Source organism: Vanessa cardui, chromosome 22 (genome assembly GCF_905220365.1).
Source record: "Vanessa cardui chromosome 22, ilVanCard2.1, whole genome shotgun sequence".
In the NCBI taxonomy this organism is placed as follows: Eukaryota; Metazoa; Arthropoda; class Insecta; order Lepidoptera; family Nymphalidae; genus Vanessa; species Vanessa cardui.
The window spans coordinates 894112-918442 of NC_061144.1; the positions used below are offsets into that span (position 1 = coordinate 894112).

A 24331-nucleotide genomic window follows, 5' to 3' on the forward strand; every position below is an offset into this window, starting at 1 on the left:
CCTCTCACAAAAGTTTGTTTAGATTGGACCTTTAATTTTTTAGTGTCGCCTGTCAATACTTTTATAGCAAATATTTTATCTCTAGTAATTGCTATCAAAAATATTCGTTTGAAAAAACTCTGCGGGATTTTATTTTTTTTAATTTCTTTTTGGTGAATGTATTGATACCGATCTCTGCGTTTCCCAGGTGTTTACACGTAAAAAAATATTATTAAGGTTAATTTGATGTAAGAACGAAAATCTGATAGGATGGTTCTCATGTCTATATATCTTCGACAACAAAATTATGACTTAGAGATCAATTTTTGAGTCCAAAAACAGTAATTAAAAGTTAATATTTTTAATTTTGTTTTATGTCACATTTGTATTTTTTTAATTTAAATGTGTAGTTTAAACTATATTGAAGTAAATATTTGTTTTTATAAAAAATATTTTAGTCGATTTTAATTTAAGATTTTAATTATTTATTTAATCGATTTTAGTTCCTAGTATATTCTTGCAGAATAGTTCAACAGGACATTATTGCGTCATCTATTGTTTCACGAGGCAATTTACGCGCCATATTTGATACAGCGTAATATTTTTATTGTGATCCCATAAGACTTATTTATTAGTACCTTTTTAAATATCGAACCAAACACAACTTAAGACAGGTTCAATAATAAAAAAAAAATGAAACTAAATTTATCGCTGATGAAATTAATAATTAAATTATTAATCCTATTAATAATGATAGTGATGTTATTTATAATAGTGGTGGTCTTATACAGTGCGAAATACTGGCCCGAAGTGTATAATTTTATTAACGCAAATGTAACTATAACGCGAATACCGAAAATATCAGAAATCGAAAAATCGACAAGTTTCGATGAAACGACGGAGTATTATGGAACAACAAACGTGTATGATACAACCGATATATCGATATCAATCGATGTTATTGACGACGATTATTTCAATTTCGACGACGTTGAAAATGAAAGGAAAAGAAGAAATTCCATATTCATTGAATCCAAAGATTATAGTGAAGTTCCTGAGAAGAAAATAATAGTCGATTATTTTTTTAATATCGATGATGAAAATCTTGAAAAAATAAATGATCTGATTGATGAAAGTAAATTGACAACTACCGGTATGGAAGATGTGGAAATTTTTACTGGAAGAGTTTTAAATTCGCATGGTTATTTGGAAAATGTAAGTCATATGTTTTTATTATTAAGTCTATATCTGTTTTATTAACATAAGAATTTTATTAACATTAAATGCTTAAATACATACAAATATGAACTAAAACTAGTAACTGTATAAATCTTGACTGCGTGGAACGGTGGCAAGAGTGCTAGCAGCATCGCAATTCCGATCCTCTGGGCTAAAAATGAACCAGCCCCTGTCACCAGTGGAGGCAATGAGACGAGGTGTTATACTTTTGATGAAGCTTATTGAACCACTACTCCAAGAGCTAAGAGTTTCCAAAGTAAATGGAACAAAAAAGTAGTTTGACAATTATTAATTATTAAGTGAATGCAAATAGTAACTTTCATCATTCAAAGTCAAATAGCTAATCATAATCCCTACTATTAGTCCAGTTTCGGTAATAAAACTTATTCCCACCTATCAAGCTGAAATTAGACACACGAATATTCTGTCTTATTTGTCTGGGTTTGAACCAAAAAAAAAAAAAAAAAATAATACGTACTCCATGATTATTTACATTTTTCTTACTACGATTTACAATATCTGTAGTCAAACACATGATTGGCTTAAAATTACACACAAATTTTATTAGGACTGTTGAAATTCGTAATATATTCGTCATATAAGAAAATAACTCTAATACTTTCTAAATTCAAATAAAGTTTGATTGAAATACTCACATCCTTTTTCATTAGGCGCTAGATACATATATATCTCACCTAATAGCGCTGACCCACTGACAGCGCTTAGGCATATCATTACGACCTCCCTTAGTCATAAGATCATAATAGTAATAAATGTGCTTGTTAAGTGATTTGTAAGTAAGTAGCCTATGTCCTTTCTTCGAGTACAAGATTGTTTTATAGCAAATTTCATCAAATTCGGTTCAGTGGTTTGGTTGTGATAGAGCGGCAGACAGACAGAGAGTTACTTTAACATTTAAAATATTGATATAGATATAGATTGTAATATCTATGTTAAAGTAGTTTTTAATACCTCTTACTTTGTAAAAGTAATTACGGTATTAAAAAAGTAATAAACAACTCTAACTTCTCTTATTTAATAGCAAATACGGGTTAAAGTAACGTACTATATGTGTTAAAAAACTATCTAAAGTATGTACGTAAAAAACACATTAAAGATATTCTTGCTTCTTTTGTGTGTGTGTGTTGGTGGACTAGAATTAAACTGTCAACTGTGGCATTAAAATGCTACAGTATCAAAGCGTATTGGAAGAAAATATTGTATTATAATTGAGGATGTAACTGATCATCGGTCATGATAACCCGCTGTGTTCCTTTCTCCGTTTCTGATCCGGTCAGATTTCTTTTTTACAAGTTAGTGGGATTTAATTTGAAAATCAACAAGTTAGTGTTATGCTTCTACATTGAATAAAGGAATTACAATTCATTGATTTCTCAGACTTGACTAGGTGGAATGTTAAGCCTGGTAAATCAGGATGGTGTGTAATTTATTTATTTATAACTAGCTGTACCCGCGACCTTGTACGCGTTTGAATTTAACAAAAATTGTTGTAGCCTAAGTTACAGCTATCTGCCTGTGAAAGTTCCGACGAAATCGGTCCAGCCGTTCCAGAGATATTAGTATACATACATACAAACAAAAATTGTACAAAATGCTACTTTGCTATATGTACTCCAATTTTATTATATGTATAGATGTTAGGATCTAGGATAGGTAATTGAAAGGATACGATTCAATATTAATACCGTAAATAAGTGAATATTACTTTGCTTACAAAATGGTGAGACCTAAAGCTCGCTCTAAATACTCAATCGACCAAATCAATATATTATGTAAAACGGAGAAGGCTAAGCGCCTTAGTACCTTTTTCTCGTCTACTAAACCGATTTTCGTTATTGATGACTTTTAGTGTTACCTATGAATAAAAATATAATAATACGTATTAATAATCTGGCCCTTAATTCTTTCAAATTGTTAATCATCATCATGTAAGCATCTATAGACTTCATTAAAATATACAAACACTAGCAGTTGCCCGCATCTTTGCTCGAGTGAAAGTTGATTTAATTTACAGATTAACTTAAAATATTACGTTAATTTAAGATATAGTTGTATACTTTTGTAATATACGAATTATTTATTATTTTCATCCCTAAGGGTAGAAGGTCCAGGAACGCATAAATACGTATCTTTAGTACTCATTTTTAATCAGTGTCACAATAATAAAGTTTCATATTCAGTTTCATACTAACTTTCACCCAGTATTTCACTCCTTTAGGGGTAGAATTTCCAAAATTCCTTCCATAGCGTTTGTTTACTCAATCAAAAGATCCTACTCACCAAATTTCGTGTCCATAACGTAAATAAAAGTTTACGCTCGTCAATAATGAATCAGTCAGTAAGAACATGTTATTTTATAAACGAAGAAGATGGAATTCCTATTTTTAACGTACGTGAATAAAAGTAAAAGTAAAGTAACAGTCCGTAAATTTCCCACTGCTGGGATAAGGCATCCTCTTCCATTAAGGAGAGGGTTTGGAACATATTCCACCACGCTGTTCCAATGCGGGTTGGTGGAATGCACATGTGGCAAAATTTCGATAAAAAACATTTCGATAAAATTAGACACATGCAGGTTTCCTCATGTTGTTTCCTTCACCGCCGAGCACGAGATGAATTATAAACACAAATTAAGCACATATAATATATAGTGGTGCTTGCCTGGGTTTGGAAACGAAATCATCGATTAAGATGCACGCGTTCTAACCACTGGGCCATCTCGGCTCTCTTTTAAGTATAGAAGATGAAATTCCTATTTCTAACGTACGTGAATAATACCACCTAAACTTAGTCTATTAAAAATAAAGTACATATTGTTGATGGAATTGCTTTTCACAATAGCGTTGTACTAAAAATGTTAGAAGGAACATCTGTTCATCAATTGTAATGTTTCTAAGCTCGGAGCTTACACCACGAACAGCCTATTATCCGCTCATTGTCCACCATAATCCATCAAAGTCAATTTTACCACGAACCTCTCAAGGTGAGGTCACACGTTACGTTAAGTTCAAACGATTTTGAACCTTATGTGTTGTTAATAAAGTCCAACAAATTGTTTTGCAACTGTATTATATACTAAAAATCTTAAGAAGAATCTTGCATTTGTTTAATCTCATGCATAAAGTGTTCACGTTTTTAGTTTCTATATAAATTGTTCGTTGAAAAGATGAAACTAAGATTTGTGTTTGTTTTTTTCGTGTTAGTAAAAGTTATCGGAGTTAAAAGTGAGTGTGATTCGTATTTAGAATGTCTTGGCTCGTTTTTTGACAGTTTCTTCTTAGGTCAGACAAATATTAATTTGACTACAGTCACTGATATTGCTGTACCGGGTTTCGATAATGTGAATCTAGAAAGGGAAAACTTACAGGACATCCTAAGTGGAGTATCAAGTTTTCTTGGAGAAGAACTGGAAAGTGGTATCAGTTTTGAAACTCCGATAAATATTTTTCAAAATGTTAACAACGATACAGCTATATATGTTAAAACTATTAAAATCACTGACAATATTGACAATATTAATGAAGAGGATATTCCTTTTGATTATGGCAATACAAATAAAACAGTTGAATTGATAAATTCTTCAAATATAGATACGATTGATTTTATAAAACCATTTTTTAATTTGAACGTTACTAAAATAATTCCAGTAAATAATATAAAAGTTGTAAACCAAACAAAGAGTATCAAAGATGATAAATTAATAAAAAATATAAATGAAAATGAAATATCAGATATAGATGATTATGGAATCTATTATGAAAATAACGACAACAGCACGGATTATCCTATAATAGATTATATAGATCTATACAAAGACACAACTAATGAATATATAGATATCAAGACTACACCAATCCCTGATAATTTTAATGAGAACAATTATGAAAATGAAACCATACTTGATGTAACAAATACAATTGTACGTGAGAATGATAGAAACAATAGCAGTAATGTAAGTAAATTTTAATTACATTTTAAGTCGTGATTAAAATCACGAACTCAAGTTTAAGCAATTTGAAAGAATAATACACTTAACGAGGTACTAAAGTGATGTAATTTTTTTATGAATTTTGTAATGAAGAGTTGACAATGCAATGTCATACGAAAGATTTTCGTTATTTTGACCAATCACAGCACAGAAAGGTCAAATGCATTTGGTATTTTTATTAATACTAGCGACCCTTTTCGGATTCGCACAATATTGTTACTAAATATAATGCAGAATTTCTTTATTTACGACATCACATTAGACACTTCTAAAATTATCAGTGTTTGTTAAATATATTGGTCATGTATTATATACAAAAACCTTTGTCTCGATACACTCATCCGCAAAAAAAGCCGCATCAAATTTCGTTGCGTAATTTTAAAGATATAAGCATACATAGGGACAGACAGCGGTAAGCGATTTTGTTAAATACTGTGTAATTATGATACATCATTAATCAGACAATTGTCTATTCGTAAATGCATAGTTCTCCCAATGTGTACTATAATAGCTAAATGTCGGAAATGCAAACACAATAAAGATGATAAAAGATTTAATTCCTGTGTTAACACATTCGAAAACGCTCCAGAAGCAAATAACCATTATTTAAGACCCAATTATTAAGCATTTACAGAGTAAATTACAAAAGACAGTTTGTGAGACCTAATATATAATTGTTTACCTTATGACATTATGTTTATAAAGACAGTTCTAACATACTACAGCTACCAGTTCTTTCAGCGTCCCGTCGCTTTTCACCATCATCAAAACTATATGTAAAATATTTTAACCGCCTTCTAAAAAAGGAGGTTATTACATCGACATGTATGTATGTTAAATTGTTAGAATTTAATTATATTTTAATATATTTAATTTCGTAAGTGTATGTTTGTAGTTATGTTTTTATGTTTGTCCATGAATATCTCGAAAGTGAAAGTCATATTGAGACAATTTTAGGGAATAGTTTAAGTTTCATTAAAATCGGTCTAGTAGTTACATAGATATATTTTTATTTATTATACATTTCTAATTTTTAAGTCGGTTTAATTTTATATAAATTATTTTTTTAATAAATTACGTTGAATATTATGTAAAACTTATTGAAAGTACTTAATGTCGTTAAAAAAAATAAACATATCGCTGAAATCAAGATCACGTTTTTTTAAAGCCAATTAGTAATACTTACGTCCAATTACTCGTAAAGCTTATGTATGGAGTGGGGAAGATGTATCACAGCTTTTAATGGCGTTCATTGAAAATTAGGAAAGAAAGTCAATCGGAGATGAACAAAATTTTTATTGGGGTCAATTAAATATCTTATTTGTAAGTCATTTCAGTTTAAAGTATTGCATTAAGTTTTTTTCATTTAGTTGATACCTTAATAGGATAAATCTGTACTAATATCTATAAATGTGAAAGTAACTATGTCTGTGTGTCTATTTGTCGCTCTTTTACTACCAAAACAATGAACTGAATTTGGTGAAATTTGATATGAAGCAAACTTGAGCTTCAAAAAGGATATGGGCTACTTTCTTTGCTAACATATGACAACCAACCAATAAAACGCAAGCGGGCGACAAATAGTAAATCATAAATTAAAGAAGCATGAACGAGTAAAAATTAAAGGAAATTTGAAACAAGTATTAAAACAATACTTTCAAAAGACACACACACACGCACGCACACACACACACACACACGCACACACACACGCTTATAATGTATGCTTATGTAAGATATTGATATGGGAGAGAGGTGTCTTCTGGCACAGGTGCCCTGCTGCACTTAAAAGAAGGCTCCAATCTTTACTGTTTGGACGAAATAAGCTGAAAATAAGCTTTTTTTTTAACTTTCACTTACTATTAAGTTGTTTATGTTACTATATCAAAGGTACATTGAAATAACTAATAAGTATTATACGAAAAATCAGGGCCTTCCTACAAATTCTTTAAACTACAACTTTTTAACCTGCGTTAAAAATGTCAGAATACATCGGCTCTAGTTAAGCGGATTTGAGTCAAAGATATAATATTTTATATGGAAAATATTCAGCCTCCATAATTTCTTATTATCCTGTTAGCGATACGAGGCTCATTTATCAAAGTTTGAGATTTTTTTTTTAAGATGAATTATTATTAATCGCATTAGAACATCTAGTACCTTTGACTTTTATGTTCTCATAAAACTCTCGAGAAAATATAAATGAGTTTTGTTTGTCAAAATATTCTCAGTAACAAATTAGAGTCTAAGTAAAACATGCCCATGTGTCGGAAAATATGATAAGAATGATGCTTTACTTTTTAAATCTATCCGATCATATCATATTTGTTGTCGCATAGGATGATGAGTGTGGGGAAATAGATAATAATCTATGTTTTAGGATACATTTGTGCACCATAATATACCCTGTGCAGACGGAAGGTCTATGAAATCTTGCAGAATTTCATCATAGTTAAAATACCTCACAAAGATGTATAGGTACACAATTTTTGTCAATATATTTGTTGTCTTATCTCGATGTTAGGTAGTAAAAGCTTTAAAGAATAGATAATTTTTAGTAGATTATGTATTAATGGTTCTTAAAAGCCCCACAGTTGGACTAAAGGTACAGAAAACTTTGAAGGTTTGCAATTTGATACAAGAGTTTGATACAAAATTTTAACAAAATAAATATCACCAATAAATATTTATCTGAGAAAATAAATAATAAATGAAATTCGAGTCCATACAAAAAAGTCATCTCCATTTTTAATAAATTAAATGGGACCGAATGAGAACACCTGTACAACAAATCGGGTCAATAAATAACGGACTTTTACGGTAATAAATTTAAAAAAAAATACAAGCGATGTGAAAACTTCCTTATAAAAGGTCTTACTTCCATCAGTGAGACACGACAAACACAACAGCCAGAAATTTCTCACTGTTGGGCTAAAGCCTCTACCTTTGAGGAAAATGTTTGAAACATATTCCACCACGCTGTTCCAATGCTGGTTAGTGGAATACACATGTGGCGGAATTCCTTAGAAATTAGACACATGCAGTTTCCTCACGATGTTTTCCTTCACCGCAAAGCACGAGATGAATTATAAACACAAATTAAGCACACGAAAATTCAGTGCTTGCCGGGTATGAACCACTGGGCCCTATCGGCACGTGTGAGATGTTATTTATAACAGTGACTATCCACAAAACAAATACCTCTCAAATATGTTCAGCAAAACCTCCGACTTTCCCATACAAGCTCGTGTTATTCTGATAGTTCGCATCACGCGAGCCGGCACATCAATCACTCGGATCCTTGCTTCACACGCTAGGATAACATCACGGGGTAGGAAATATGGATATGCCATTAAATTCTATATTAATTAATTGTCGCCCGTGGTTTGCTCGCCTTTTAGGTGTTTGTTGTCATGTGTCAGGCAAAAAAGTAGCCTGTGTCCTTCCTTGGATTTTAATATTGCTACATAGCATATTTCATAAAATTCGCTTGATTGGTTTGGTCGTGAAAGAGCAACAGTCAGACAGAGTTACTTTCATATTTATAATAATACTAAGTATAGATTAATAGTTTTTAATAAGTCTAGACGTCGTGAAAAACGTTTGTTGCTATATTAAGTAATATGTTTATGCAATATGTAGTAGCTGATAATTATATCTTAGAATCTGAATAGTAAATTTTAGCAATTATTTGAGCTGTGTTTTAGACCACACATTTATTGGGGTGACATTTCATTCCAGTGTTTTTTTTGTGTTTAAAACTATGTGCTGTTTATAGACGGTCGTTAAAGCTATTATTACATGGAATTTCTAGAAAGGACTAAGTAGAAATTGTATTTTCAGAGAGGCATAACGCCCGCAAAGGTCATCGCAATTTGCGATTTAAATTATATTAATTAGGAATAAAAAACACAATGAATATTTTATGTCCTGGTCAAAATATTGGAAATTTAGTCCTCAAGCTTCTAAATCTCATAAATCCTCAATAATAATCAACTTTTTAATTGGTTTATGTTCCGGTCATGCAAAGCACTCTAAAGAAGAAAACCTATAGAAAATAGAAGATGAGTTGCATAAACAAATCAGTGAAACAAATGCCATATCCACTTTGTTCGTAACTTCGTATCATAAAATGGTTTACTCACGAATTTTCAAGGTTGGATAATTAAGGGCAGCCTTTTGTTTGACGTTCGTATATTTTTTATTAGCCGTTGACTATGTTATTACATTTTATGCGATTCTATATCTCTTTTATTATTCCTAACCTTTTATTAAGTCTATTATATCAAAAGTAGTTTTATCTCTTTCTTTCGACCTAATAAAAAGTTGGAAAGAATGAGATAGATGCTGTTTACAAGTCACGCCTATTTTTCAAAGCATAACAGTAGTTTAATTTTTAAATTAAAACAATTAAAAATACAATTCAGTCGTGCCAAGCGATTTAAACTCGTATTAAACAAGTATCTTAGATAAAAATCTCTATACAATTTCCCGGTGAGACCTTTTCCTTTCATAGGTTTTTTCAAATAAGTTAATATTTCCACAGCAAAGAAGTTTTGGGCTTAAAACTAAATCTAAAATATTAAGAAAATATAATCTTCGTAGAATAAATAAAAAGGGTGTGTCTACCTTTTTATGCGCGTGAGAAATTCTACTTCAGCGGCGTAATTAAAAATAGTTTTTAGTTGAAGTAGTTTTTACAAATAATTAATTACAACAAAATAATATTAATTATTATAATAAATTTAATATCTTAGTGTTTCAAAGTTTTATTTTAGTTTTTCTTAGTTAGTTAAATATAAAAATTCATAATTTTTATTTTTACATTTGTCATAATTACTACTTAATATTATAAATGTGAAAGAAAGTCTGTCTGTCTGTACCTTTCACGTTTTATAACTATATAATATATCGCGTCACAGTTATAGAAAAGTTATGTTTTTGTGGGTTGTATATTCTTTACTTAATTGCAATTGATTCCCTATACAAGCCTTTTCTTAACCCTAAAGGACCACTTCGTTGTAAAAAAATAGCTTATATCTTTCCATGGGATTCAAACTATCTCCATACTGAGTTTACTCAAAATCGATTTAAGAATGAAGAATTATTTTCGCAATTATAATATTAGTATAGATAATTTTATTTAATAAGACGAATTAGTCATTCGAAATTACCCACCCATAAAGATAAATTATTAATCTTCTTAAGAAAAATTGCATTTAAATGTGTGCATGTGTGTGTTACTTGGTAAAAAACAAAATAACTGAGCGTTAATAATGTAAAAGGCAATTATTATTAATATTATGAATCTCCGTTGTTATTTAAATATTTTCATAATAAAGAGTAATAGGTTTGTTTTTTACAAATAAGACTCTAGTATTAAACAACGTTTTAATTTCAACTTATGAAAGTACTAGTTGTCGCCTCCGGACTTGCTTATTTGGTATGTCTTTATTGTACTCCTAACGAGTCGAGATGGCCCTGTGGTTCGAATGCGTGCATCTTAACCGATGATTGCAGGTTCAAATCTAGGCAAGCATCGCTGATTCATGTGTAATTTGTCTTTATAATTCATCTCGTGCTCAGCGGTGAAGGAAAACATCGTGAGGAAACCTGCATGTGACAAATTTCTTAGAAATTCAGCCACATGTGCATTTCACCAACCCGCATTGGAACAGCGTGGTGGAATATGTTCCAAACCTTCTCCTCAAAGGGAGAGGAGGCCTTTAGCCCAGCAGTGGGAATTTACAGGCTGTTGTTGTACTCCTAACAAAGGATACACGTATGCAAAACTTTATCACGTTCGATTCAACAGTTACGTTGTTAAAGCATAACATACAAATGACCATGCGTTAGGAACGCATTAATTAGTAACATTGATAGTATTAGTTAAGACAGTGTCGCATTAGAATATAATACTTTTTATTAATTATTATTATCTGTATATAAGAGATGAGTAACTGTCACTTTGTATATTAATGATAATAATATTTTTTTAACCTGGCAATATTGAGATTGACATTGACAGATACTCGTCATGGCGGGAAAATTGATTCTCGGATATATTTCTTTCATTGTACAGTCGGGGTAAGATAAGGTTCGTCATTTTAAGATCTATTTTTGCGTGCTTAGTATGAGCGATAATCTGCTTTACCGAACGAGAATGACATATTGCTTCGTAATGTTTTTATATTTAGATTCAAAAGGTACTAAGAGCTTAAGATAATATAATACTATTCATTAAAAGAGTACTTTTTAGAGAGAAACGCCTGAAGTTAGGCTCGGGTTCCATCATAGGACGCTAATTACTGTCAATAACAGCATTGTAAATGTGTTTATTTGAAAAGAGCAACTATGCGAGTTTCTTGCCGTATCTTCTTGCTAGAAGCTGCTTTCCGAAACGGTGGTAGTATTTGATTATTGACGATTCAAAAACGCTTAATTGTGAAGTTTACTTGAATAAAATTGATTTGATTTTGATTTTGATTTCGAAGACTTGATATAGGAATGAATTTGAAAACTGACGAAGGTTTTCTTACTCTGACTGTACATCAAGTAGACTATTATTTATAATTATTATAAAAATATGTATATTTTAATTAAGAAACTATAAGAAAATTCGTTTTTTTTTTCTGAGTTAAGACGATTTCATTTTGTATTAATTTAAATTTCTTAACAAATTCCGTAACGAAAATCCTTATAAAGCGAATAGCAGTGAAGGTATTAAAATTAAAAAATGAAAATGCATCGCCATTTTGTATTTCTGTTTATGGCGGGAAATGTTGTATGAGCCTTTAATTTAATACTAATGGAGGCCGTAAAAAGCAGACGGGACTTTTAAACTATGCAGTATAATATTCGTAAATTATTCTTAATATAAAGATTTTTTTATTTAAATTATGATTTCGTTAATGTATTTTATGAATAATATTTATGAACAAAATCTTTCAACTGAACATAGTGGAACGACGATTAATGACAAATATAATAGTAAGTGTGGTTTTCATGAGACAATGTGTTAACGTGACACATTATGACGTCATAACGTGTTCACGTTTGGTAGTCCAAAAAGAAACACCAAATTGTATATATTATAATAAACCTGTAAATATCCCACTGCTGTGCTAAGGCCTCTTCTCCCTTTAAGGAGAAGGCTAGGAGCATATTACACCAAGCTGCTACAATGCAGCTCATATGTAACATAAATTCGTTGCAATTACACATATCCATAAAAAATAAAAATTTTGAAAATTCAGTACTGCTCACCTGGGTTTGAACCCGCAATCATCGATTTAGATGTATATATTCTAACCATCATCTCAGGTCGTAACGAAATTGTAACGTAACGTTTAAAATATAATGATTGGGTTTTGACTTTTTTTAAATTTCTCTTTTCTAAATATAAAAATAGGTTCCATTTTTGAAATCGAAATTTTTGAAAGTCGTGTTTATAAGCCCTATTATTATTTCAGTTCAGTGATAGAATAAGTAATCAGTAGGTACCTAAGACTAACTTGAAAAAAGTCTTACCATCTTAATCAACCAAAAATTGTCAGTATTTTGATACTTTTGTGTTAGACCATAGGTTTATCTTTTCAGATTGAAGATAACATAACCGAGGCTGTGCACCAGATCGTCTTCCCCTGGGTGGCGGCAATTTACATCAAGAACGATACAAGTAATCAATTCGACTATTACTGTGATGGCGCCCTGGTGTCAGCTGGTGCGGTTCTCACTGGTAAGCCGAGTTTAATAGAAGAATAAGTAGCTTTAGTTGTTTGTTGAACTTAATAAATCGTAAAAAGAAAAATAATAAAGTGAGAAAGTAAAGTAACTTTAAATGTCCCACTGCTGAGCTGATGCCACTTCGTTTGAGGAGAAGGTTAGGAACTTGGTAGATTATCATTTAACACATGCATTTAACCAAGGAGCATAAGATTAAGGTCATGAAAATTGGCGCCTTTTTGGGTTTCAAATCACAATTTTTGGATAAGATGCACGTGTTTTAAAAAAAAAAGATCACCTGGAATCAAAATAAAAAATATATTTCATCAAATGTGCAAGAAAATTTTAATGAATTGGACATCTTAATGTTCCTTATAGATGAGTAACTTTGATTGTGAGAAGATTAATTTTTGGAGACACTTGAGTACATTTAAAGTATTCTCTAGTAGCTAATAATGTCCCATTTTCCTTCTTCATAGCGGGTAAAAACATAATTAACAATGTTTGAATCCATGGAAACACCACCTTAAATTATATGTTCTTCCTGGTAGGGCTTTATGCAAGCTGTCTGGGTACTCATCCACTCATATGTTTTGTTGCTTAGTGTTTTCGCTTATTGTTGTGTTTCGGTTTGGAGTATGAATGAGCCAGTGTAACAGGCACACACATAACAACTTAGTAACTAATGTACAGTGGCAGATTTACAAATTTGCCGCTAGTAGGCTATTCGATTTTTGCCGCCCCTATTGACTTTTAAAATTCGATACGTTTGTTTAGTTCAAAATCCCAATTTATTCTAAAAATGTAAATTTATGATTTGTTTTCTATCGTCCTCATTACATCGGCTTCTCCCCGTTATTATTTTTGCAACCCATTATGTAGTGACGAGTATACGGATTACGTACGTAATGTGTATATATATAATTATAAGATTTTTTTGTTACTCTAAGATAAAGACAATTTGGGCTAAATTTGCCGCCCACCTAAATCTGCCGCCCTCGGCTCCAGCCTACTTAGCTTATTGGTATAAATAAAATTTTAACAAAAAGAAAAACCGACTTCAGACAAAACACTATTTTAAATCAAATGAATATGCACGAAAAAGTAATAAAAATAATTGCGTATTCAACATATTTTTTAGAGTCTTCCTAAGTTAAATGAAATGAAAAATATTAGACTACTTAAAAGTCGATTAACGATTATATCATGTAGTTATAGTTATTGGTATATTTGGAGCCGGTGTCAGCCACGGTGCCCTTGCCCCAACAATCAAAAGAAAGAAACGATACGAGCCCCTTGATTGATCCAGTATATTATTGTGTAAAATGGTAATTTGTAAAAAACATATTTGTTAAAGTATTCTCGTATTGTTTTTTGATAGATATACTGTAGGGTTTTATTGGCTGACACCGACTCCAAATATAACAATAGTTATAACTAGATGATATAATCGTTAATCGACTTTTAAGTAGTCTAATATTTTTCATTTCATTTAACTTAGGAAGACTCTAAAAAATATGTTGAATACGCAATTATTTTTATTACTTTTTCGTGCATATTCATTTGTTTTAAAATAGTGTTTTGTCTGAAGTCGGTTTTTCTTTTTGTTAAAATTTTATTTATTTTTTGATTTTAAGTGAAGCTGATGTTGACTAACTATTTTTTTTAATATGGATAGATTAAGCGTTCCGTTTATATGAGTCAGAAACTACTTCGAGGACAATTTCAAAGGAAACTTGCGAATAAAGCAAAAATAGACTTTCGAAAATGCGGATTTAATACGTCACGCGGCGTAAACTACAAGGATCCCTCGAAAGAGCTGTAATCGAACTCAGCAAAAAAACTTTGAAAAAGACCAACTATATTTCGTACATCATATGACATCACATCACATATACAAAATTTGATTAAAGATAGTAAGAAATTCTGCCCCATATCGCACCCTAACTGCGAGCCGTATAGGAGTTCCATCACTACATAGTATAAAACAAAGTCGCTTTCTATGTCCCTATATCTTTAAATTTACGCAACGGATTTTGATGCGGTTTTTTTTAAAAGATAGTGTGATTCAAGGGGAAGGTTTGTGTATATAATACATGAACAATATAGTAAAGAAACACTGATAATTTTAGAAGTTTGCGATGTGATGTCGTATATAAACAAATTCTGTAGTATATTTAGTATCAGTATTGCACCCGTGCGAAGCCGGGGTGGGTAGCTAGTTGATTATAATATTCGACTATGATAATTACATAAACATAACCACATTACGGAAGGTGACTCAAATATCCAAATAACAGATTCGACCGAGTATCGCTAACGTGCTCCTCAGAATTGTTCCGTTCCCTTCCGTTCCGTCACTTTGTCATGGATCCTGTGCTCAGAACCTTACCAAACTTTCACCAAATTACCCTTGAAGTATATATTTTATAATAAAAAAAGAATTATCAAAATTGGTTAACGTGATTTTCAGTTATTCACCTATTTGTCGCGCATATACATAACGCAAATTTAAAACTTATGTCGTTTTCACATGGATACCATCATCGGAAAAAAAAATGGGACCCCACGGGAAGCACTACCTTTCAAACAAAAAAAAAATTATCAAAATCGGTCCACCCAGTGAAAAGTTATGAGGTAACAAACATAAAAAAAAAAAAAAAAAATACAGACGAATTGATAACCTCCTCCTTTTGGAAGTCGGTTGAAAAACGCCACTGTTGGTGTAACATTACAGAAGTAAGGAACGTATAATCTTTCTTACAACCCCAATGCTCTATTTGCAATAATTGTTTAATTAATGAAAAAAACCGTTTTTTTTTTAAATCGAATCTACAATCAGTGTTAGGGAGACAATCGTCGCTGACACAAATGATCTTCAATTTAATTGTCTTTGAACTTCACGAACCTTTATTTAAACCGTTACAAATTGTATTTAAATTAACTCGGCTGCCTGTTTCTCATTATCATGACAAATTTAATTACGATGTTTTAAAAATGTGATGTAACGAAAATTAATAAATTGAGTTTCTTGGTAGGACTTTATTGTCGGTAACTTGGCGGTAGAATATCTTATACATGGGTGATGTATCAGATATTCTACCGCCAAATATCTATACTTATTGTTGTTGTGTTCCGTTTTGTAGGGTTTTTGTGAGCGAAAGATATAACATCTTAATTCTCAAAGTTTTGGTTCTTCGATAATGTAAAGGGTGGTTATTATTTCTCACAGTGCCGATATTTTAGGACGTTGTGCACTTTGGCCCGTTAATTTTAAATGAAATTTATTGTGAACAAAATATGAGACAACATCACATACATTACTCTGATCCCAATGTAAGTAGCTAAAAAACTTGTGTTATGGAAAATCAGAAGTAACGACGGTGCCACAATCACCCAGACCCAAGACGACATAGAAAAAACTAATGATATATAACATTGACTTGGCCGGGAATCGAACCCGGGACCTCGGAGTGGCGTACCCATGAAACCGTTGTACACACCACTCGACCACAAAAATAATAATTTGCCTATGATATAGACATCCTATGTAGTAACTGTTCATAGTAAAATAAACAGAGCACTATCACGTCAAAATATCGTCACTGAACTTTTCCAAACCTTTTTAAAACAGGCTTTCATCCATCCACCATTGAAAACTACATTTAAAGCAGTTGTAACATCTTCCACTTCAAGCATCTACCATACCCCAAAACACTTGTTTGCAATTAAATAATGTGATCTAAAATAGTAAATATTTGCTCCAGCTGCACCAGCTATTACTATGTTATTTTTTTTAAATCTCTTTCAGATTTATCTGATTACACAACACACAGACTGACCTATTTTATATATGTATATAGAAGTTTCGTCACTTGTGTTCCATTGTTTATAAATTTTATATTTTTTTTCTACCTTAATATTACATAATATTCATTCAAGATAATATATAGATATCATTGATATGTAAATATGTAAAACTGTTTCGCCATTAAATTTCCGCTATTGTGCCATTGTATTGTAGATTTGGTGATAAAATGTAGAATCATTTGTTTAGAGGGAGCGCACATTATTGTTTAGTTTACAATATAGACCGAAGTTATGTTTTCTAGCTATATTAATATTATAAATGTGAAAGTAACTCTGTCTATTCGCCGCTCTTTCATTACCAAACCGCTGAACCGAATTTGATGAAATTTCGTACGAAGTAAATTTGAACTCCAAAAAGGGACATAGGCTACTATTTGCCTAACACAACAATCAATATCTCAAAGAAAAGAGGTCGTATATATATTCTTAAAAAAATATTTAAAATCGGAATATCATATTAATCGTTTATAATTCCGGTCAATGTTCATCGTATTTCCTTTCTCGGATCATTTCCAAAAACTTACATTCGAATGCCAAGAGTCGTAACCAAACGCATAAAACTCTGTAATGCGCGTGACGTTTTATGTAAAAATAATTTTGAATAGTTTCCAAATATTTCATGTTTTATGAGCGGTGGATGACTTATTTAATTGTTCCGTTTATAATGTTTATTCGATTTGATAAACGATGTATTTAATTTTAAGCAACAAACCATTTAATAGTACTTTTCTCTGAGCGAATATCATTACATAGTATAGAACGAAGTCGCTTACCGCTGTCTGTCCCTATGCATCCTTAGCTCTATAAAAAAACGCAACGGATTTGATGCTTTTAATAGATAAAGTGATTCGAGATGAAGGTTTTTGTATAATTCATAGACAATATAGATAAATTCTGAGAAATAAAGTTGAGATGGCCCAGTGGGTAGAACGCGTGCATCTTTACCGATCGTTGCGGGTTCGAACCTAGGCAAGCACCACTATATATATGTGCTAAATTTGTGTTTATAATTCATCTTGTGCTTGGCGGTGAAAACATCCTGAGGAAACCTGCATGTGTCAATTTCGTAGAAATTCTGCCACATGTGCATTCCACCAACCCGCATTGGAACATCGTGGTGGAATATGTTCCAAGCCATCTCCTTAATGGGAGAGAAGGCCTTAGCCCAGTAGTGGGAAATTTACATGCTGTTACTTAACTTTTACTTTTTTATATCGTTAATGTTCACGCGGTGCCCAATGTCATTAAATGTATCTCTCACACCATTTCCCGCCATAACGAGTATCTGTCATTGTTCTATGTTACAGATTAAAAATAACTATAATAATTATTATACAAGTGACAGATAATCATCTGTAGTAATGTAATAATGTCATATTCAATACCAAGTACCACATTCTATAGAATCTTACACATATAAAATTTTTTTCCATATTTCGTATTACTGAGTTCCCGAAAACGTTACGAAAATCCCGCCACAGAGTACATAATGCTATGTTATTCCCGCCAAAAATGTTAAGATGGTTCCTTGATCTTTGAGGCCTTATTTTGACAAAAAAAGAAACCAGTTGAGTTTCTTTCGCCGGTATGGTGTTTATTATTGTGTGTATATTATTTGTACGATCTATAAGTAAGTGTAATGCTTCCATATTGAATAAAGGAATTTGAGTTTGAGTTTGCCTAATCTCTACTCTGATTGACTCTGATTGATACAATGTTATAAAAGTAACTTGGAATGTATTTCTAAGTTTTTACATGACAATAAACATAACAAAACAAAAATGTATATAAGGAGCTATTTTAATATTAACAATAAACTCTATTCTAGCATTTTTTGTTAAATTTGGCAACCCTAAGCGTGGATTTACATTAAAGTACACAATTATAAAAGTCATTGTAAAATATTTTAACAATTTTCTCATCACATTTTTTGAACACAAATTATTTTAATTTATATTTTGTTTATCTGTATTCTGTATTTAAACTGACATAACTTTAATGTTTATTTTCTTATTTTATACCTGTAATTTTTTTTTTAGTAAATATAACGTTAAAAATAGAAATACCTATGACTATAGTTTAAGTTCACGAAATAAAAGAGCTATATCGGGTTCAGTTAAAAATTGAATTTAAAGTTTAAAGTTGAAAAGGCTAAAAATATTTATACATTTTTTACTAACAGCGTTAGAACAATCGCTATTCAGCTGGTTCAATAAAAAATGTCACTTCAAAAAAGGCGGGAAACGCCATTTCTTTTTTTCATCTCGTTCTAATTTGATTAAAACCTCCTTGCTTTTAAAATGCGTTTATATGAAGTTATAATATGTTTTATTACTCGGAAATGAGTTATGAAATCGTGGTAGTGAACAGAAGAAAGATTTTCAAAGGAAAACCGGTGATTATGTCACAATTTTGGCTTCGTATAATATTCTGTGACCCGAAAATTTTGTGTATATTTTTTATTAAAAAGTTATTACTTGGTCTTTTACATTATTATTATTTTAGATTAACAACAAAGGAATGTGGTTACTGTTAAGAAAATATTCTTAATATGTAGGGAATAAAGATTAAGGCATAATGACAAATAATAAAAAAAAATACGTCTTTTTAATAAATTCTGTCTGTAGCTATAGGTTATTAAGGGTTCAAATTAACTATCAAAACAATAAAATATATTAAGTTATTCTAAGAAGAGATCGTCGATAGATGCCTAATTTGTGATCCTATGGTCATTACACTACAGTGTTAAGGGAAGTGTTAAGATCTCTGAAGATCACTTTTTCGTGGCTTAATATTATACTTATATGAATGAAAATAAAAACATATTAAACTAAGTATATATTTTTATTTAATATCAATAGACGATAATTTTTTTTTTCTTATTTGGATACCTCTTTTGAGTGTACATGAGTAGTACAGTAGTTCGGGAAAGCCAATATAATATTATCGTTTTACTAGATATACTGTAGGGTTTTATTGGCTGACACCGGCTCCAAATATAGCAATAATTATAACTACATTATATAATCGTAAATCGACTTTTAAGTAGTCTAATATTTTTCAGTTCATTTTACCAAGGAGGACTCTAAAAAATATGTAAAATATGCAATTATTTTTATTATTTTTAAGTGCATTTTTATTTGTTTTAAAATACTGTTTTGTTTGAAGTCGGTTTTTCTTTTTGTTAAAATTTTATGTATGAAATGACAGCTCGATCATATTTAAAATAAGAAATGGTGTTACATGCCAGTATTAAATGTATTGCCATATAAAATAATATTAATTACAGTTTTAGAAATTATTGATCAATTAATTACAATTATAATTGTATATAATACAGTAAATTCAATAGCCTGTGCTATATTCATAATATGCGATAATAGTGTGATATAAATTATGATATAGTATCAAATGCCATAACGCCGTGTTGAACGCTAGGCTTACTCTTGTAACAATATATTAATACAAGAATATGAAATCCATGCTTGTCACGTCAGTAGTCTAAATTTAAAGTGAGAGTAGGTACAAAGGGAAGCAATTTATGCAATAGTATTAAACACTCAATCCTGTGAAACGCGCGGTATCATCTATACTTCTATACTAATATTAAACATGTAATTCTCTCTTTTTCACTACCAAATGCTGAACCGATGATGAATTTTTTTTATGATATATATTGGCGGACGAGCACTTGGGTCACCTGATGGTAAGTGGTTATCATCACTCATAGACAATGACGCTGTAAGAAATATTAACTATTCCTTACATCACAGCGCCACTAACCTTGGGAACTAAGATGTTATGTCTCTTGTAGTTACACTGGCTCACTCACCCTTTAAACCGGAACACAACAATACTGCGTACTGTTTAGCAGTAGAATATCTGATGAGTGGCTGGTGGTGGCGGGCTTGCACAAAGCCCAGCCACCAAGTACAAAGCCCTGCTACCAAATAGGTATGAAGCTGATGTGAACTCCAAAGAAGGACACAGGCTACTTTTCTTGCCTAACACATGATAACTAGTCTCATATTTGTTAACATACCTTAGTAATTTTCAGTGAGATATTACAATAACCTCATTCATTGAGTATCATTTCAGCTGCCCGCTGCATCCGAAATGATGAAATGCAAGTGAGACCAGAAGACTTATTAGTATTATTGGGGAAAACTTCGCTTAACTCGATGAATGAATACGAGAGATTTGTTAAGGTGAGTACATAAAATGTTCCATTATAATAAATTTCATGGAACGCCATTACTGATGTCCAGTTGATTGCGGGCACGGGGACTACTCTTGGCAGAAATCAGCCAGCTGCGTTTAGACATATTATGACCAAAGAGAGCACAAGTTGCTGCACATTTTTCATTCATTCATGTCAGCCGAAGGATGTCCACTAGACATATGCCTCCCATAAATATCGGCACAACGATCTTTTTTGTAACCAGAGGCTTCCCTTTGGCTTAAGAGTCGAGATGGCCCAGTGCTTAGAACGCGTGCATCTTAACCGATGATTGCGGGTTCAAACCCAGACAAGCACCGCTGATTTTCTTCTCCTCTAAGGGAGAGGAGGCCTTTAGCCCAGCAATGAGAATTTACAGGCTGTTGTTGTTGTTAGAGGCTTCCCGCGACCTTCACCAGGTCGTCGGACCACCTTGTGGAGGGCCTACCCACGGTGCGTCATCCGGTCCGTGGTTGCCACTCGAGAATTCGTCGGGCGTCGGTTGTTCGAGCAATGTGCACACACATATGGACTTCTTATTCGCTCACTCTTGTAACCCGACGGGCAGGCAAATTCAATGCGTCTGGACTAAATTCAGACGCAAGACTTTGTAGCCTTTTAGAGTTCTCAATATAAAGATTCAATTCCAGCAGATTGAACCCGCAATTGATAGGATTAAACTCTTCTCCTATCTAAAATATACACGTATAGTACGACATAACTTAAATACAGCATCGGCAAATTCAATAAAACCGATTACTGCCGATTTATACAACTAATAGAAATAGCTCCCTATGGCGACATTTGACGCTATTCGTCGCTATAGATTCTTGCGTCAGAGAAGGCGCAATGTTTGATGAATATATTAGGTCATATGATATTACAAGTTATTATATTTGTGTAAAGATATTCACATAAGAAATAAATATTGATAATTTGGGATAGCGTACTTAATTCGGATGCGATCGGTTTTACGAATTTTGCCGATGCTATATCTAAATTGTGTTGTACTATATGTGATTTGAAAGGAAGAACATATTCGGCAAAATTGATTAATTTTACGTTTTGATTGGGCATTTTTAAATTAATCATTTAATTTTTGGACAAATTTTGAGAGAAAACATAGCAACAAGTGAAGTTCTAAGAGCAATATCTTGTATTTAATAAAACCTTCATATTTATACTGTATTTTGTTAGTAAACAGAAAGTAATATAAAATATAATACCATATTTCCGAAGGTAAAAGACGTCATATTACACGACAACTACACAATGGATGGATTCGAAAACGATATTGCAATTCTTGTAATGGAAGATCCGGTGGTATTCAGCGAGCGGATACAGGCTGCCTGCCTCGGGATAGAGGACTACAAAGAGTCGATCGTGAGTATAATTTACGTGAAATATACGTTGTGTACAAAATAGATCAGGGTGAAAGGAACGGAAGAGATATCAGTGCGTAGACTAGCGGTTTGTTTATTTTTTTTTTATAACGGACTACGTGTTATTTAAGCCCATTGAAATGTAGATAGCCTGCCTATGACCAGGAGGTTTTTATTGTTCTTTATTCCCTGTTAGTTCTATTAGAAATTACACAATTTATTATCATAGTGAAATGAGTGTGACAATGTATTTTCAGGGCTGTATACCTTTATCTATAGTGAACAATGACGAGTTCTCTCAGTGTGACATATATGATGTAGTTACACGCTAAACGTCTAATTAAGTCAAGTCAATTATTGAACTTTATTCTCAATCACCAGAAGTAAAAATATATTTTTAAATAAATAAAAAATAAAATATCGTTTGTTAAATATTAATAACAAAAATTAACTAAAAATACTTATAATCTGTGGCTCAGAAATTGTACGTCAGAAGCACTCAAATTTGCGCCAAAAGTAAACCCGAAATATGACAAGCGGTTGCACGTTTTTTTTTTAAATGTATTTCGCTACAAGGTATTGATGTATTGTGCCATAATATATATTTCAGATAATACACGTGACTTTATGACTTGTCAGTTTTAATGTAATGTTTAAATTTAGAATGTAATTCAATTTCCCGCCTTTATTAGTAAAATGTTCCTTATTTGTGCAGACAACTGGTTGGGCGGCTACAGGGGACTTAACTCTGATCACTTTAAATACAGATGAAAGTTTGAAGTGTAACGATATTGGAGGGAACGGGACCTACTGCGCTGTGTATGATCGTGGTAAGTGTTTAAGATATCATAGTTGCTTTGGAAACATTTTAATGTAAACCTTTTAATGGCGAATGTATTTTCAAGGTCCATTCAATGTGTCAGTATTTTGTGTAATCATCATTATCATTACATATTATAAAAATAGGTCGCTTACACTCGTCTCATGAATGATTAGATCTTTAAAATTACGTCAGATTTTGATGCGGTTTTTTTAATAGATGTAGTGTAGATTCGAGAGGAGGTTTTTGTATATTATACATGGACAATACAGTAAAGAAACACTGATAACTTTAGAAATATCTAAGGTGATGTCGTAAAGAAACTAATTATGTAGTATATATAGTATCAGTGTACCAGTGTGAAGCTGGGCTGGCCAGCTAGTATTCTATGTCACGTAATGTTTTTGTTTCACAATGTCAGTCTCATAAGGTTCGCTTTAAGTTGACTTATTTATTTTACTAATTAAAAAAAGGGCAACAAAATTTGAATGGCAAAATTAATAGTTCTTTTTTTTCTATGAAGCGCCTGCATAGACATTTAAAATCTATGTTTAATTTTACTATGGTAATAATCGGTAATTAGGTAAGACATCAAACAATCTTCAACCCTATTTCATGATATACTTAAAATAGCTTTTCCCATTTGCAGATATCAAAGTATGTCCAAGCTACGGTGGTTTGCACGTCGCAAGACACGCAGACACGTGGCGCCTCCGCGGTATACGTCACGCTGACACAAGCGACCGGGGGTTTTGTGTTGACAATACTATCACTTTTACAGACTTGACTGATTACATTAATTGGATTAAACAGTATATTGAATAAATATTTTTTTTAAGTTATTTTATTATATGGTTTTTTTTTTATTTCCTTTATATTTTAAAATTATGAAGAGAGAGTGACATGAATCATCTATTAAGTGTAGACTACATCTTTGCCGGAGATGAAAAAAAAATTAAGAATACAGTTCATAAATACATAAATATGTAAGAAATTGAAATGACGCTTATAACATACGTTACCCATGATGATTTAATTTATTAAAATTATATGTTTTGTTTATCCATTAAACATTTTATCTCGAAGTA

The 24331-nt window shown here is 31.7% G+C and overlaps 1 protein-coding gene across 2 annotated transcripts; it reads left to right on the top strand.

Annotated features, from left to right (window-relative positions):
- Positions 1–613: 613 nt before the first annotated feature.
- Positions 614–24093, top strand: LOC124539336 (serine protease gd-like). Of its 2 annotated transcripts, none has more exons than XM_047116700.1 (6): positions 614–1194; positions 12827–12965; positions 20921–21030; positions 22281–22424; positions 23139–23253; positions 23893–24093. In XM_047116700.1, the coding sequence occupies exons 1-6, from the start codon at positions 673–675 to the stop codon at positions 24066–24068; spliced, it is 1206 nt and encodes a 401-aa protein (XP_046972656.1). In that variant the 5' UTR covers positions 614–672; the 3' UTR covers positions 24069–24093. The 2 variants fall into 2 exon arrangements, with proteins under 2 accessions (XP_046972656.1, XP_046972655.1); XM_047116699.1 differs by lacking the exon at positions 614–1194 and adding an exon at positions 4369–5191.
- The last annotated feature ends 238 nt before the right edge of the window (positions 24094–24331 follow it).

What these genes read in the sequence shown, in the direction of transcription:
- LOC124539336 (XM_047116699.1), top strand. Translation starts at nt 4,406, where the DNA reads ATGAAACTAAGATTTGTGTTTGTTTTTTTCGTGTTAGTAAAAGTTATC. An exon ending in ATAGAAACAATAGCAGTAAT is followed by an intron (nt 5,192 to 12,826) that starts GTAAGTAAATTT and finishes TTATCTTTTCAG; the next exon opens with ATTGAAGATAACATAACCGA. An exon ending in AGCTGGTGCGGTTCTCACTG is followed by an intron (nt 12,966 to 20,920) that starts GTAAGCCGAGTT and finishes GTATCATTTCAG; the next exon opens with CTGCCCGCTGCATCCGAAAT.